This window comes from Canis lupus, chromosome 1, assembly GCF_011100685.1.
Source record: "Canis lupus familiaris isolate Mischka breed German Shepherd chromosome 1, alternate assembly UU_Cfam_GSD_1.0, whole genome shotgun sequence".
In the NCBI taxonomy this organism is placed as follows: Eukaryota; Metazoa; Chordata; class Mammalia; order Carnivora; family Canidae; genus Canis; species Canis lupus.
In genome coordinates this window covers 76,348,081-76,366,491 of record NC_049222.1, presented here as the reverse complement: position 1 = coordinate 76,366,491, position 18,411 = coordinate 76,348,081, and the positions used below count along the sequence as shown (strand labels likewise).

The 18,411-nt window shown below is 38.8% G+C and overlaps 1 protein-coding gene across 2 annotated transcripts in view; it reads right to left on the bottom strand.

Moving 5' to 3' along the window:
- UBQLN1 (ubiquilin 1) overlaps positions 1-18,172 on the bottom strand; it is a 44,859-nt gene extending 26,687 nt beyond the window's left edge. For both annotated transcript variants that reach the window (XM_038526976.1, XM_038526977.1), the window contains exon 1: positions 17,993-18,172. In XM_038526976.1, coding sequence (XP_038382904.1) covers positions 17,993-18,172 — 180 coding nt within the window. The remainder of the gene's footprint in view (positions 1-17,992) is intronic.
- Positions 18,173-18,411: the final 239 nt, after the last annotated feature.

The window sequence follows — 18,411 nt, the reverse complement described above, 5'->3', positions numbered from 1 at the left end:
GAGCTGTACTTCTCAAAGGCCCAGATAAGCAGCATTCACCTTTACCAGGTTAACTTGGTAGAAATAATTTCTCAGTTCCCACCCCAGACCAACTAAATCAGAAACCCCAGGGATGGAGCCCAGCAATCTAGGGTTTAACAAGCTTCCCAGGTGATTCTGATGCACGCTAAAATTTAAGGACCACTGCCTGCTCTAGGTATAACAACAAATGTTGCCAAAAAAAAATGATAAAGGAACATATCAAATGTCATCAAAAGGATACAACCACTCCCACACAAAAAATCCTCAACAAACAAACCTACAAACCTGTAGATGAAAATGAAACTTTCTTTTAAAATAGGCTTCACGCCCAGCACGGAGCCCAATGAAGGGCTTGAACTCATGACCTGAGATCAAGAATGGAATGCTTAACCAACTGAGCCACCCAGGGGCTCTGAAAATGAAAGTTTTTAAGTACATGCGGGTTGCTCACCAAGCTAGACCATAAAGTGGATAATAGAAAAACCTTGGTAATTTAAGATAACTGAAATCATGTAAATATATTCCCTGGCAATTTCAGAATTACACTAAAAACCAGTAAAAGATGGTTACCAGGAAAATCTGCAAGTTAAACAAAATACTTCTAAATAATTCAAGGGTCAAAAAGGAAGTCTTGAGTAGAAATTAGAAGTACTTCCAACTAAATGAAAATTAAGCTACAATATGTCAAAATGTATGTGATTTGGATAAAGCAATACCTAGAGAAATTCACAGTATTAGGCTTACATTTAAGATCACAAATCTATAATTTAAGTTTTAACCTTTAGAAACTCGGAGAGCAAATGAAACCCAAACGAGGTATATAAAAAAAAGCAGAAATCAGCAAAATAAAAACAGAAGAGAAACATTTTTTAAAGTATCAGTAAAACTGATAAATCTCTAGCTAGACTGACCAAGAAAAAGCAGAAATACATAAATTAATATTATCAGGAACAGAAGGGAAAGTCTACAGACTTCATGTACAGTAAAAGGATAAGGGACATTCCACACACGCGTGTGACAAGTTTGATGAAACGACTCAATTTCTTCAAAGACTGAAGCTACCAGAACTCATTCAATCTCTTTTCAAAATACAAGCAGGGAAACCTGGGTGGTTCAGTGGTTGAGCGTCTGCCCAATCAGGGTGTGATCCCAGAGTTCTGCTTCGAGCTCCCTGCAAGGAGCCTGCTTCTCCCTCTGCCTATGTCTCTGCCTCTCTCTGTGTCTCTCATAAAAAAATAAAATCTTTAAGAAAAAAAAAAAGAAAGAAAAAACAATTCTCAACTCATTTCATGAGGCTAATACCACCCTGATAACCAAAGCAAAAAAACAAAGTACAAAAAAACTACCGACCAATATCCCTTATGAACACAGATGTAGAAATCCTCCACTAGGGGATCCCTGGGTGGCTCAGCAGTTTGGCGCCTGCCTTTGGCCCAGCTCATGTTCCTGGAGTCCAGGGATTGAGTCCCATATTGGGGTCCTGCATGGAGCCTGCTTCTCCCTCTGCCTGTCTCTCTGCTTCTCTCGCGCTCTCTCTCTGTGTCTCTCATGAATAAATAAAATCTTTGAAAAAAAAGAAAGAAATCCTCCACAAAATACTAGTAAATCAAATCCAGCAATATGCAGAGAACCAGCAGGCTAAGTCAACATTTGAAAATTAATGTAATTCACTTTATCAACAGACAAAAGAAGGAAAACCAAACAATCATATTATCAGTCAACAGTAAAAAAGCATGTGACAACATTCATTCATGACAAAAGTCTCAACAAATTAGGAATAAAAAGGAACTACCTAGACCTGCTAATGTGCATCTAAGAAATATGTGCAGTTAACATCATACTTAATGGTGAATGCTTTCCCACTAAGATGAGGAACAAACCAAGAATATCTCACACACACTCCCCCCACCCAATCACCACCACCACTCTGCTCAACATGGTATTCAAAGTCCCAGTCAATCCAACAAGGCAGTAAAAGAAAGGCACAGATACTGGAAAAGAAAAGGAAGAAAAAAAAAAAAGAAACTTATCAGTCACTTGTAATGTATGAATCTTATCTGTATCCCACTTCAAAACTTAATCTTTTTAAACAAATGAGAAACAAGCCAAACTGAGTGAAAATATCTGCAAAAAAACCCACATCTATCTGATAAAGGACTATTATCCAAAATATATGAAAAACTAAAACTCAACAGTTTAACAACCAGGTAAGCTGATTTTAAAGATAAGCAAAAGACTTTAACACCTCACCAAAAATGATATACAAAATGCAAACAAGCACATGAAAAGATGCTCCACATATATCATTAGGGAACTAAAAAATAAAACTTGGAAACTGCACTACACTCTTACTAGACAGAATGACCAAATCCAAAATACAACACTAGATGCCAGCAAGGATATGGAACAGAAAAACTCTTATTCATTGCTGATGAGATACCATTTGGTACACTCTGGAAGATAGTTTGGCAGCTTCTTGTAAAGCTAAACATACTCTTACCAATTGAACCAGCAATCACACTCCTTGGTATTTACCCCAAAAAGTTAAAAACTTAGGTCCAGGGGATCCCCGGGTGGCTCAGCAGATCAGCACCTGCCTTCAGCCTAGGGTATGATCCTGGAGTCCCGGGATTGAGTCCCATGTCGGGCTCCGTGCATGGAGCCTACTTCTCCCTCTGCCTGTGTCTCTACCTCTCTCTGTGTGTCTCTCATGAATAAATAAAATCTTAAAAAAAAAAAAAAAAAAAAAACCTTAGGTCCACACAAAAGGAGAAAATCAGAAGCTAAGTAATATTAACAAATGATAAAAGCTGCAAACTTATGTACACACAAAAATCTGCACACACGTTTATAGCAGTTTTACTCATTACTATCAAAATTCAGAAGCAACCAAGATATTCTTCAATAGGTGAATGAATAAACTGTGGTACATCCAGACCACAGAATATTATTCTGTGCTAAAAACATTATATTTATATGAAACCATATGTATGTATGTATGTATGTATGTATGTGTATATATAGGAAACGATAATGAATAGGCAGAGTACATGTCATTAAACATTTGTCAAAACCCAGAACAGGGACACCTGGGTGGTTCAGCGGTTAAGCACCTTTGGTCAGAGCGTGATCCAGGGAGTCCTGCCTGGGGCAGGAGCCAGGGGCTCTCTGTTCCTGTGTCGGTCTCTCTCATGAATAAATAAAATCTTTAAAAAAAAAAAAAAAAAGGCCCACAGAATGTAAAAACAGCAAGAATGAATCTTAAACTATGAAGGAGCCTGGATAGCTCAGTCTGTGGGTGTTTGACTTCAGCTCAGATCATGATCCCATGGTGTTGAGATCAAGCCCCACATCAGGCTCCCTGTTCAGCAGAGTCGGCTTGTCCCTCTCCCTAGGGCTCTATCCCTGCTGGTGTGGTCTCTCAAATAAGAAAAAAAAAATCTTAAAAAAAAAAATGTAGAAGAGTGAATCTTAAAGTATGGACTTTAGGTGATGCCCATCAATTTTAAGAAATGTACAACTACAGAGTAGGATGTTGATGCTTTGGGAGGTGGGGGGATGTGGAGCAGGGGGTATGGAAACTCTGTACTTTCCATTCAATTTGCTGTGAGTCTAAAACTACTCTAAAAATATACAAGTCTTTTTTGAAAACAATTAAAATATATAATTATTCTATCATTATGCTAAAAACTCATTTTGAGATAGCAAGGAAATCCTGAACTGATGAAATTAAGGAATTATTCACTACAAAGGCAGAATAATGTATCGATTTTTAAAAAGGTCCTTTAAAAAAAAAAAAGATTTTATTTTTCTCCCTCTGCCTGTGTCTCTGCCTCTCTCTCTCTCTCTCTCAATCTCTGTCTCTCATGAATAAGTAAATAAAATCTTTAAAATAAAAAAAGGACTTTTTTTTTTAGGACCTTTTTTTATTTTAAAGATTTTATTTACTTATTTGACAGAGAATGTGAGAAAGCACAAGGGGAGCAGCAGAGAGAGAGGCAGAAGCAGGTTCCTGGCAAGCAGGGAGCCCAATGCAGGACTCAATCCCAGCACCCTGGGTTCATGATGTGAGCCAAAGGCAGACACATAACTGACCAAGCCACCCAGATGCCCCAGAAAGTCCTCATTTTTTTAAAGACACATCCTGAAATATTAAAGGATGAAATGATATCATGCATGAGAGATGCATCAAAATAATGGGAAAGGCAGGGTGCCTGGGCAGCTCAGTTAGGTGTGTGCCTTCAGTTCAGGTCATGATCCCACGTTCTGGGATTGAGCCCCACATGGAGCCTGCTTTTCCCTTTCCCATGCTCATGTTCTTTCTCTTGAATAAATAAATAAAATCTTTAAAAAAAAAAAAAATGATGGGGAAGGTGCCTTAAGGGAAAGTATACTTGAAACAAGGATGGCTTTAAGATTAGCTGTCAAAGGTAGGTACAGGATTCCTGAGGGTTTAACTAATATCTATTCCCCATATACTTGAAATCACCCATAAAAAAAAAAAATTTAGAAGAGGGAAGAATAACTGGCCTAAAATTTTACATACAGTAAAAAAAGTCCCTCAAAATGAAACATTTTCAGACATACAAAAACTAAAATATTACCTGGCATATACAGACTATAGGAAATGTTAATGTATTCCTCAGACAAAAGAAAATGACCCTAAAAGAAGGAATAAAAAGTGGAATATATACATGGGTAAATCAAAATAAAATTTTGATAAAGCATTAATAATAATGCCTTGTGTTATATGAAAGAACGTCTAGTCCAGAGGCAGGTGGGAGTTTAACTGTTCCAAGGTCCTTAAACTAAATAGGAAGAAGTACAAGTACTTATTTAGTCATTTTACAAATTAAGATGCATATGGTAATCTCTAGAACTACTAAAAAAACTAGTAAAAACAGAATACGTCCACCAACCTAACAGAAGAGAATAAACAGGAAAAATAAATAATGTAATGGATAAATGTAAACCAAATTTAGCAGCAATTACATAATAGACTATATATTAAAAAGACAAGGAATACCAAACTGGATTTAAAAACTCAACTTCATGCTGCTTAAAAATGGTATTCCTAAACTGCAAAGAAAGATTGAAAAAAAAATGGGTATAACCAAAGAAAGTGAGTGAGGTTATTCTAAACAACAAAACAGACTTTAATACAAAAAGCAACAAGACATTTCAACATTCTGAAGTGTTAAATTCGCAAACCAAAACTTTATATGTATACATATATAAGACAGCTTCAAAGTACATAAAACCTAACATAACCACAAAGAAAAACACACAAATCCAAAAGTACAGTAAGATTTGAGCACATTTACCTCAGTACCTGATAGAATAAAATAGGAAAAAGAAAAAAAGGTAAGGATATAAAAGATTTGAACATAATTAGTGTCTTAACTGGAATGTATAGAAAACTGCATCCAACAACTACAGAATAAGCATTCTAAGTACATTTATAAAACTAGACCATATGCTGTGCCATAAAGCAAGTCAGCATATTTTAAGTTAAAATCTTACCAAGCATGTACTATGACCACATGGAAATTAAACACTGCCATGCAATTAAACAGTCCCCAAAATAGAAATCAATAAAATTCTATACAACTGGAAAAGATTTCCTAAGCGGGACACAAAAGGATGTAAGCATTTGGGGGGAAAAAGAAAAAAAGAGGCACAATAGGGACGCCTGGGTGGCTCAGTCAGTTAAGCATCTGCCTTTGGTCAGGTGCTCTAATCAGGACCCACAGCTGCTCCCTTACTCAGCAGGGAGTCTCTCCCCCCCCCCACCCCCCCACACACACTCATGAGGCACAATAAACTGAACTATCATTAACAGAGATAAGCAAAAGAGAGAAAATATCTAAAATACCAACAACCAAGAGGGCTTGAATCCAGGTTTTATACAGGATATGCACAATCATCAAGACAAAACCCAATTAAAAAACAGTTCAAGAGACTAAAACAGGAACTTCACAGAATGAAAGCTAAATGGCTAACACAAAGGAAAATGTGCTTTTTTCCTAACTTAATTATCAATTAGGTAATTTTCAAATCAAAACCAGTGATACGGGACGCCTGGATGGCTCAGCAGTTGGGCGCCGCCCTTCGGTTCAGGTCAAGATCCCGGGATCCGAGATCAAATCCCACATGGGGCTCCCTGCAGGGAGCCTGCTTCTCCCTCTGCCTGTGTCTCTGCCTCTTTCAGTCTGTGTCTCTCATGGATAAATAAATAAATCTTAAAAAAAAAACAATGATACATTCAACCTAAAAGACTAGTACAGAAAGTCGTAGATGATGTGGAACAACTGGAATCCACATACATTACAGGTAGCAGTATAAATTGTTGTATTTTGGAAAAATATTTTGAGGCAGAAGTTGAACCGATGCTTACCCAACAATTCCACTTACAAGATTTTATCTAACAAATTACGGGTCCATAGGTACACCAAAAGATATGCTCAAGGAAGTTCAAACCAGTATTCTTTGTTATTAGCCAAAAACTTTAAATAACCCAAGTGTTCTTTAGAAGAAGAAATTGTGTTATACTTACTTACTAAGATATTAGTAATGACAATGACAACACACTATGACAACAAACTATACTCACGTATCATCACGGATCCCTCAGTGGAGAACAAAAGCCAATCACTAACGAAGATAAACTGTGTGATCTGACTTATATAAAGTTGTTTTTTTTTTTTTTAAAGGAGGTAGGAGGGGGCAAAATCCATATTGTGAAAAGAATAGTAGCTACCTTTAGGAGAAGGTGGTGATTTTAAGGGATCATAAGGTGACTTCTGAGGAATTGGACCTTTGTGCTTAATACATGAAACCACACATTCATGATGAGTGCATTCTTCTGTACTACAAACTTCAATTAAAAATATGTTTAAAAGTTGACTGTAGGGACACCTGGGTGGCTCAGTGCTTGAGTGTCTGTCTGCCTTTGGCTCAGGGCATGATCCCAGAGTCCCAGGATTGAGTCCCACATCGGGCTTCCTGCACGGAGCCTGCTTCTCTCTCTCTGCCCCTCTCTCTCTCCCTCTCTCTCTCTATATATATATCTCATGAATAAATATCTCTCTCTATATATATATATATATATCTCATGAATAAATAAAATCTTTAAATAAAAAAATAAAAGTTAACTGTAGAGACACCTGGGTGGCTCAGTGGTTGAGCAGACATCTGTCTCCGGCTCAGGGCATGATCCCGGGGTCCTAGGATCAAGTCTTACATCGGGCTCCCCACCGGGAGTCATCTTCTCCTTCTGCCTGTGGGTCGCCCCCCCCCCCGCACCGTGTGTCTCTCATGAATAAATAAAATAATATTAAAAATAGTCGATTGTAAATGCCCACTACGTAAGAAACAACAGGAAAGCAAAACACAGGAGACCAACTTTCCTGGGCATTCCAATTTCAAGTGTCTCACCTAGCCAGAAAGCTAACATAGACCTTGCCTTTGGCAGCTCATCTGAAAGGAACTGACGATGAAGATGCTCTAGTTTTAGGTAGCGGACCAGAGTAGATACGAGACCTAGAAATCACAACAGAGATGATCACTCAAGAATAAGAGATGATCACCTGTGAGCACTATATCTGACAAAGACAGATAAGACAGGCTGTACAAAACAGCCATAACCTCAAAAGCTTATAGAACAGCTATGAAAAGTTTAGTTGAGCCCTTAGTAATATTGAAGGGCTGGAGTCCTCCTAACATCAGTATCTTGAGGATAATCGGGACTTTCTGGACAGACTATAGGCTGATCAATGATGCCCCGAAGCAAGAGAGTAAAATCCCATGGCACAGTTCATAAAGCACTTACACGAATCATTTTTTGATTAAGCAGCTACACTGCTCCTGGCACCATATACTATCTCATTCAATCCTCACAACAAAACCTCAAAAAACTAAACCAGTCCTGACCCATTACCAAAAAAAAAAAAAAAAAAGCAACTCTTTTTTTTTAAAGATTTTATTTATTTATTCACGAGAGACCTAGAGAGAGAGGCAGAGACATAGAGGGAGAAGCAGGCTCCATGCAGGGAGCCAGATGCGGGACTCCATCCCGGGAATCCAGGATCACGCCTTGAGCCGAAGGCAGACGTGCCTAACACTGAGCCACCCAGGCATCCCCAAATCACTTTCTCTTACAGAATTTCCAGTGCTGTTCAAAATTAGTATCACTAAATATAGGATTCTCCAATCTCATGGAACTCCTGGTTTTCGGGGGGCACCTAAAGCAATTCAATATGAGTTCACAGCACTTCATAGTGCAAGTTGGTAAAGCATTATGTTAGAGATGGTGATAGAGTTCAACTATATGTCTAGTACTATACAAAGGAAAAATGTATAATCTGACTACCAATTCTAACTCAGTTCTTATAAATTTTAAGTTTCAAACCAATGTCAAAATACTTAGATATTAGAACCACTCCCCAAATAGAAGACTAATTTTTTTTTTAAGATTCTATTTATTCATGAGAGAGAGAGAGAGAGAGAGAGAGAGAGGCAGAGACACAGGAGAGGGAGAAGCATGCTCCATGCAGGAAGCCTGATGTGGGACTCAGTCCCAGGACTCTGGGACCATGCCCTGATCAGAAAGCAGATGCTCAACTGCTGAGCCACCCAGGCATCCCAACAGAAGACTAATTTGATTCTGAATAAATGATCCAAAGCTTTGAACAAACTAGCAAAAACCAAGGGATTCAGCTGCCCACTACTCCATAAACCTTACTTTTATAATTGTATCATCTCAAATAGATAAGATATGCTTTTCCAAATATGCATTTTAGAAAACTTTAACCCAAATATGATCAATGTAAATAATGTTGTTTTTTCATTTTTTTAAAAAAGATTTTATATATTTGTGAGTGTGTGTGAGAGAGAGAATGAATGGGGGGAGGGGCAGGGGGAGAAGCTGACTCCTTGCAGAGCAGGGAGCCCAAAGCTGAACTTGATCCCAGGCCCCTGGTATCATGACCAGGACAAGAGGGCAGACACCTAACCAACTGAGCAACCCAGGGGCCCCAATATTACACTTTTACAGAATAGCCGAAACTACATACTTCAGATTTCCTTAAACTCCTAAACACTATTTAGGTAGAGGGGAATAGTTTCAGCTTATAGTGGCTTCAAACTTTCCAAAAATTTTCTAACATTTGAACTTTACTTCCATGTCTGTTTTATTTACTACAATTTTGTTGAACACAACAAGAGGAAATCAGAGGCTAAGTAGTACTGCCAGAAAAAAAAAAAAAAAAAAACAATTAGCAACCTTGAAAACTATCAAAGCTGTTTTATATAAAAGCAGTCCACAGATACTATTTCTCCTATTTCTCTGCAGAAACATAAAACTTATGTAACAAATTATATAAAATGTTTTCATCTATCTAGGGAAGAATCTTAACCAGAAGGGAAAGATTTTTCCTAATTTCCTTTACTTATTTCTAGACTATCTAGATATTTTTGTCCTAAGGCCTACACTGGCACCACTAATCCAAAATGAAAAATACATGCTAGAATGGGCCTCTACGGGTCTATATTTCCTATAAATGTATGTTTCCTACTCTGCTCTTGCACTGACAACCTACAGTAATAAACAATAGGCCAAATAGCTGAAAACTTAGGAGTACTACATGTTTTCCCAATAACCAGAAGAATCAAAATTCTAACGTACTTCAAATAAGTAATTTAAGCCAACGGTTTGAAATCAACCCAGTATGTACAAAACAACTGTCACTAGCCTCGTCTCTCAACCTCACCCAAAGTCAGGTGTTTCACATCAGTGGATTCTCCAGCTAATTTATGTTTACCTGGGTGTGATCAGAACGCAAGTTTTTGAGAATGCTGAGTTACTGCTGCATATATCTACTGCTGTTCTGCAATACAGTGACACTATTCCAAACTCTCAAGGTGTCCAGTATCTGCTTTTTTCGCCAGACTGTCAGCTCTTATCTTGACAGCATACCTCCCCGCCCCTCTAAATTTACTATTTTTAATTTTTTTTTTTTTTTATTAATGACAGTCACAGAGAGAGAGAGAGAGAGAGAGAGAGGCAGAGACATAGGCAGAGGGAGAAGCAGGCTCCACGCACCGGGAGCCCGATGTGGGATTCGATCCCGGGTTTCCAGGATCGCGCCCTGGGCCAAAGGCAGGCGCCAAACCGCTGCGCCACCCAGGGATCCCCTAAATTTACTATTTTTAATCAGGGAAGAAGAGGCAAGTAAGCAATTAAGAATTAGAAAACCAAATAAAATAGAATGCTGAGATAATTTGAAATGCTCTCCTGACATGAAAACGTATGATCTAGTATATCAGCTTTTATGATACCAATCTCAGTGGTTCAGGACCCACTTATTTCCTGTTCTTGATTGATTAGGGGAAGAAAGACACACCAGGTGAGGAGAGCAAACAAAAATGGTTAAGAAAAAAATGTTTTTGAAACATTTAGATTTTAATTCAAATCTTGGTTTTGTCACTTTCAAGCTGTGACCTTGAGGATGTTACTTAAGTGTCTCTGCCCCTAAAATGGAGGTATTTATTCTGTAGGGCAGATGGGAGAATAGAGAGAGGTATGGAAAATGCCTGGGGGCAGCAGAATACTCACACACGTGCACACACTCAGATATTCAAGCATAATTATGTAAAGATAAACCCTGAATCGTAACCACTTTTTAAAATTAAGTTAATCTGATTTTTAGATTACCTAAAACAAACACTGTCATCCTTTGCAAATATCCCACAACCCAAACTTGCCTTTAGTCATCTCTCCGCTATTAAGTATCCTCAAAAAAATATTTTTGTGACCTTTAAAAAAAAGTTCTGATTAAAACATATTAGTTGAATTTCTTGCAGAACCACACATTATTAGCATTAGCAAGAACTCTCTAAACAGTTGTCAGAATAATATACTTCAAATATTTGCTATTTTAGTATTTTAAGTTACAAGTATTTCTTTTTTTTTAAGATTTTTATTTATTTAATTCATGAGAGAGACAGAGGCAGAGAGAGAGAGAGAGGCAGAGACACAAGCAGAGGGAGAAGCAGGCTCCATGCAGGGAGCCCAATGTGGGACTTCAGGATCATACCCTGGGCTGAAGGCGGTGCTAAACCACAGAGCTACCTGGGCGTCCCCAAGTTACAAGTCTTTTAGTCAGTTCCTCATTCCATACTGCTAATACCTCTAAAGAAAAAATCCATATTCAATAAATCATCCTATGTAATATTTCACCCAGTTATCACTCTCCAAACACCTATGTCCGAGTAACATTAATTAGTACTCTCATTAAAAAACATTGCATAAATCTAACACAAAGATATCGAATATGAGCCGTAACTAGAGACATGAGCAGCTATATGAGAAAAGCACTCTCTTTTCTTATAAAGTTGAACATTCAGCCATAAATGTTATAGTGCGTTAGCTATAAAACATACTATTTTTAAAGTTTCTATAATCTAAATCTGACAAAGAATAGCAAACTAAATGTTTCATTATTCACATGCTAGATACTATTAGAGCTTCCTTCTACTGCAAAAAATTAAGACTCAACTCACTGTCAAATAAAAGGGTGCAAGAGGAAAGAAACCAATACAAATAGAGCATAGAAACCCTAAGCCAAATACTTTACACATATTATCTCATGAAAGCCCCCATACGGTCTTGTGAATCAAGTATTATTATCGCATTTTAAAAATGCTACCAGTGAGGTTCAAAGGAGTAAAAGCATCTTGCTCAAAAATCTCTCCAATTCCAATGTTCACATTGTCTCAAAAATGCAGACCACATTTCAATATACTTAAATTTGCCAATAAACACTTCCCCCTTTCTCAAAATCCTAACAAAAATTTTACGAATAATAAATAAGAGTGGAATAAGTTAGTTCCACACATGCCAATATGGAAAGACCACAACACAAATAAACAAGTGAAAAGAGAGTAAAGAAAAATGAGGCTAATGATCCATCTGCTTAACAAAAATAAATAGAAAATTATATATGGGTATACAGATAAGTGCTTTTCTGAACAGAATCCACTGAAAGAGTTTTAAAGGTTGTTTTGGGTTTGTTTGTTTGTTTGTTTTTGGGGGGGGGTTGTTTTACCAAAAACCATTACACCCAAGTCTCAAGTCTAGAAGCCTATAGCAGCTGCTTAACCAGTAATAAGTAAACTAAGCAGTCTATGTTGTCTTATCAGTAAGAAATCAAACCAGGTCATAATGGCATAAGTTTACCTGGAAAGACCAAAGTTCAGATTTTCTGGGGTAATGAAAACATTTTGCGAAATACTAGCACACACACATTTATATATACACACTTTATCATACATATAATAGAATGTTTTGTATGCTAACCCAAAACTTTTTGCATCAGATTTACAGATGTTACCAACTTAAGTCTCCAATCCTAATTTAATGAAATGTTCTTTTTTAAATAGAAGCCGCTCTTACAGAAAAACAGAAATGCCATTAGACACTTCAACTAAAAATAAGCATCACATTTTTCTAAGTAAATCACAATTAAAAATATCTCCAAATAAGTACAAAGTATTGCAAATAAAACTTTAAGACATTATTTGTTCACTCAATAAATACATGCACTACAGGGGATCCCTGGGTGGCTCAGTGGTTTAGCGCCTGCCTTTGGCCTGGGCATGATCCTGGAGTCCCGGGATCAAGTCCCGCATCGGGCTCCCTGCATGGAGCCTGCCTGTGTTTCTGCCTCTCTCTCTCTCTCTCTCTCATTAATAAATGATAAAAATAAAATTAGAAAAAAAAAAAAAAAACATGCACTACACAGTATGTGCCAAGCACTACGGGATTAGGAGGTAAGCAAAACAGCCCCTACCGCTTGCAAATCCAGTATGAAATGGGAAGGATAAAAGCCCATATATATTAATCACAAAATGGTATCACATATTATAATTGTTGAACTCATTTAGTGAGTCCAAACTCTGATCACTCTAACATTTAATTTTAATCACTGTATTATACACCTGAAGTTAATATTACACTGTATGTTAACTAAAATTTAAATAAAAACTTTTAAAAATATAAATAAATAAACTTTAGAAAAGTCAAGGCAACCTGGAGTAGTGGTTAGATTTGAATCTAACCAACACCTCCAAAGTTAGTCACTGAATTTGAATCTAGGCTCCACTATTTAATGGGTATCTGAACTTTTTTTTTAAGATTTTAATTATATATGGTATCTGAATTTTTTTTTTTTTTAAGAATTTTAATTATTTATTCGAGAGAGACATGGAGAGAGAGGCAGAGATACAGTCAGAGGTTTTCCCTGCAGGAAACCCGTTGTGGTTGGAGAGTGATAACCCAAGGGGACAGCAATTTAAGACAAGCTTTGATGAGGGCAAGAAGCCATGAGATCATGTATATATTGCACCCAATGAAGGCTCAATAACAGGCAATTATTATTAAATACATGTTATTGTACATAAGTCTAAATTCACTTGTAAACAAATATTTACTGAACCCAAACTATGTGTTATGCTTTGGTAATCAATGGTGAACAATCAAAGACCATCTCTAGCAGAAGAAATAAGCTTTAATCAAACACCACATAAATACTGAATTTAAATTGTGACGAATTATGACCAAAAAATAGTGCTGTGAGAAAATACAGCAGGAAATCCCAGTCTAGACAATCAGGGATATGAGCAAGTGACCCTCACACTGAGATTTAAGGTAGGGGTGGGAACAGGCAGAGTAGGAGGCTTTCCAGGTAGCAAGAACATATTCCTGAGGCAGGAAAAAAAATTAACAGATCAAGGAACAGTCAATGTGGAAAAGAGCAAGTAACTGAGGAGGAAAGAACACATCAGAATGGAGTGGTAGGCAGGAACTATATAGCACATAGGGCCCCATGGCTGAGTTATGTAAGTCTAAGATCAGTGCAGAACTATTGGTAGTTAAATAAAGGATAACATCTGATTAAAATTTCACAGGGACTGACCCAGGAATGTATGTTGGAGGGAAGGCAGTGAGGTGGGAGACTCATCAGCAAGCTACTATGGTTTCTAGGCAAGAGGCAATGGCAACTTAGTGGAATCTGGAGTCAATCCTCCATCTTACAAGTACCTACTTAATGTATTAAATATTCAGAGCAATTTTTGGTCTTTAGGACATCACTCTCACAAATCTGAAACCCAAGCTTTTGTTTATGTACATTGTATCTACTGATATTTGCTTTATTAAAAACTAAAACTGAGGTATCTTAAAAAACATTCATTTAAAAATAACAATAAACCTGGGACGCTTGGGTGGCCCAGCAGTTAAGCATCTGCCTTCGGCTTAGGGCGTGATCCTGAAGGCCAGGGATCGAGTCCCACCATTGGGCTCCCTGTGTGGAGCCTGCTTCTCCCTCTGTTTACATCTCTGCCTCTCTCATGAATAAATAAATAAAATCTTTTAAAAAGAAATAAATAAAAAATAACAATAAACTCATTACATATTAATATAAATAACATTCTTATGAAAAGTAACTATATTTCTCCAGTGTGAAAAGTAGCACTGTTTTAATTTTTTGCTAATCACTTTAGTTTCATAAAGAAACTAATATCCCACCACATCTTACAGCTTCTAAGAAAGTGTGCTGCTGATTTTTTGGAGAATTAGAGTGAAAAATACAACAGAATTATTGTGAAAATAGTTTTGATCTCGTGGTCCTCCTAGAAAGGGCTTGAGGACTCCCAGACCACACTGAGTCATGTAATCACAATGAGATGCACTACACAGTAACTAGGATGGGCAATAATCAAAGACAGACAATAACAAGTGTTCCGGGGAATGTAGAGTAATTGGAATCCTCATGCACTCCTGGTGGGAATATAAAATGGTGTAGTCACTTTGGAAAATAGTTTGGCAGTTCCTCAAAAAGTTAAACATAGACTACCACATGACCTACCATTTCCATTCATAGGTACACACTCAAGAAATACAAAGACATGTCTATACAAAAACTTTTGGGTTATTCACAGAGACATTATTCAGGCTGGTCGAAAAGAAACAACCCAAATGATTAACAACCCCTTAGCTGATGAATAAAGAATAAAATGCGATATATTCCCCTACAATGGAATACTATTCGGCAATAAAAGGGAAGAACTGATCCATGCTACAACAACACAGATGAACCTTGAAAATATTAACTGAAAGAAGCCAGTCACAGGTTTTCAAAATCTGTAAGTTATGCTTTCAGCATATTTCAAATCAATCCAACCACATTTTAAGTATTCAATAGTCAGATGTGGCTGGTAGTACCAAAGTGGACAGTACAGTTCTACACTCATCATAAAGTATGATGTTACATGATGTTTGTGGTAATGATCCTGACACACAGCAATTTCCCTTAACAAGAAAAGGCTCAAATCTATGCAATACTTGTTATATCTAAGTATACGAATATTCTAAAAGTTTCAAATGATAAAAATGTTTTCTAAGACTAGAATATATGTTGCCTGAATATTTCAGAGAACTAGATTTCAAAATCTTTTACTATAACCTAGAGCACTACAAAATCCCGGAACAAGCTAATTAGACACGTTACCTGGAAGCTCCCTTCTGCTCTCTGCACTAATTTTAATGAACGAATGACAACAGAAAGCACTTTTCAGAATAAAAATTCAAATGTCATCAGAATAAGTTGCTTCGGAAAAGCTTTAATTTAACCAATTTACTTTGGTTACAGAAAAGTAAAATTAAAACTCCCACAGGCTTTAAAATTCTAATGTCACTCTCACACACACAATATATATATAAATCCTAACAGACAGTACCTCATAAAATAACTTAAATGTACTTTTCTATTTATAAAATATTGACTCTTTCCAATCCTTTACAATAAAATGCTGAAAGCAGGCATGAAGGTGGAGACCTGAATTAGCAATCCTAGAAAGAAGATCTAAGGGCTTCAAAAGCTAATATACCTAGCAGAGCTAAAATGAAAAAGACTGACACTATCAAATGCTAGCAGGGATGTGGAGCAACAGGAACTCCCAAGAACCTTTGGTAGAACCTTTGGTGGAATACCGAATAGTATTCCATTGTAGGGGAATATATCACATTTTACTCTTTATTCATCAGCTAAGGGGTTGTTAATCATCTGGGTTGTTTCTTTTCGACCAGCCTTTAAAAAAGAGCGATAGAAGCTCTTTTTAAAAAGACAGTTTCTCATAACTAAGCCTACAACTACGCTATCACCCAGTCATTCCACTTCTAAGAATTTTAACAGGAAAAACTCCCTCTGTCCAACAAAAAAAGTTTGTATGTTCACAGCAACCAACTGCAAGAAGCCCATGTGGCCCTCAGCAGAATGCATTAATTAATGGCATATTCACACAGTGGAAAACACAGCAATAAACAGGAATTACTGGCATATACAAGAATGCATCTCAAAAACATTACACTGAGTGAAAAGACCTTACCCAACAGAATATATACTATATAATCCCACTTATGTGAAGTTCTAGAACAGGCAAAAACTAATGGTGAAAAAAATCAAAACAGTGATGTATGGAGGGGAGTGATTGAACTGTAAAGTTCTACATCTTGATAAAACTTTGGATCATATAGGTGTATTTGTTGAAAACATTTAATGATACTTGCAACTTACTCTAAAATGCATTCAAAAAGTAAAAGGAAGTAATACATGATTAGTTGCGTGATAAAGCAAATAAAACAAAGCGTCAATTGTAGGTGACGAACTATGAATGTTCACTGTACCATTCTTTCAACTCTGCTAGATGTTAGAAAATATTAAAATGTTAAGAGAAATTTTTATACAATTGGGGACCCCCCCACACACACACACACACAAAAGGTGATTCAGTAGGTGGTAAAAGTTTCTCAGTTGATGGTACACTCTACTTACTGCTCTACTCTATTTACACCACTATTTCCTGCTCTACTCTACACCACCTTTCAGAACGATTATGTAAACCAATATCCCATTTACAGTTTATGAGAAAACTTACATGTACATTTCACATTGTTGTTCCCTCAAACTGTTCCCATTTTAGATCGTCAGAGGTCAACAACTATGCAAAATATTTTCAACAATAAGCTACAACAAATTTGTTGAATTCTTCAAGATTCTTAATTGAACAGCAAAGTTTGTACACCCGAACCCAATTTTAAGCAGTAAATTATCTGGCAATATTCTCCATTAACTCCAATTTTGTTCTCTTGCATTCGACTGCCACCGCTAATATCTGCAAAACGTGGCTACCATCCCTCTAAAATCAAACAAAAACCTTCCCGATGACTGGCACCTAAGGGATGATAAACACTAAAAAGAAAACCGCAAGTCATCAATGAAAGTCATCCACCTTTCTTCCTTAAGGCTAGTACTATTAAGATGTGGCTGAAAACGATTTCTACGTCATGGTTAATTTTTTTTTTTTTTTGAAGATTAGAAGGTAGAAAAGATTTCAGCAATCAAAACGCAGAACTAAATGTACACGTGCTCCTCGCCCCAAAATCGACCTTAAGCTGCAAGCAGGTGAAACAATGGGCACCCACCCACCCTTTTTTTTTTTTTTAACTCAGGAGACAAAACCGCAGAGGAGGCTACCGCGAACCCTCGCCCAGCCCGGCCTCCACCCCGCCCGGAGCGCGGCGGTGGTCCCTTTCCTTTGTGAGCAGCGGGAGGGAGGCGGCGGGGGGCGGGGGGCGGGGGGCGGGGGGCGGGGGCTGGGGCGGGGGCTGGTGGTCCGCGGACGCGGGAGCGGGGGGAGGGGGCGGCGTCGGCGCGTCCCACAGCAGGCCGCGGGGCCCCGCCACAAGCCTCTGCGGTGTCCCAAGGAGCACACCCGGCAACTTGGGTGTGATCTGATTCGGGGCGAGACCCGCGAGGCGGGCCGACAGCACCTCGGGGGACGGTCTCCTCCCGCCGCGGGCGGAGGTCCCGCCGCCACCCCCACCCGGGCCCGCGGCCAGGGCGGCCCTCACCTGCTGCACGGAGCTGTTCTCGGGCACGGCGAACTCCTCCTTCTCCTTCGGGGTCTTCACGGTGACTTTCATGATCTTGGGCTCCGCGGACGCAGCGGCCGCGGGGGCGCCTGCACCTTCGGCCGCGGCGGCGCCGTCCTGGGAGCTCGGAGGGCCGCCGCTTTCACCACTCTCGGCCATGGCGGCGGCGGCGGTGACTCAGGCGCGCAGGAGGGAGCGGGCGAGCGAGGGGGAGCCAGCAGACGGCAGAGCCGGCCGGCCCGGGCAGCGGAGAACGCGGGGCACGCCGCCTCAGTGACAACCGGTGCGGGGCCGCCCTGGCAGGCGAGGGGCCGCGGGGCTCGGCGCGGGCTCCGGCGCAGGCCCGGGCTGGGCGCTCGGCAGCCGCCGTGAGTTCAGACGCCGCTCGGTCGCAGCGA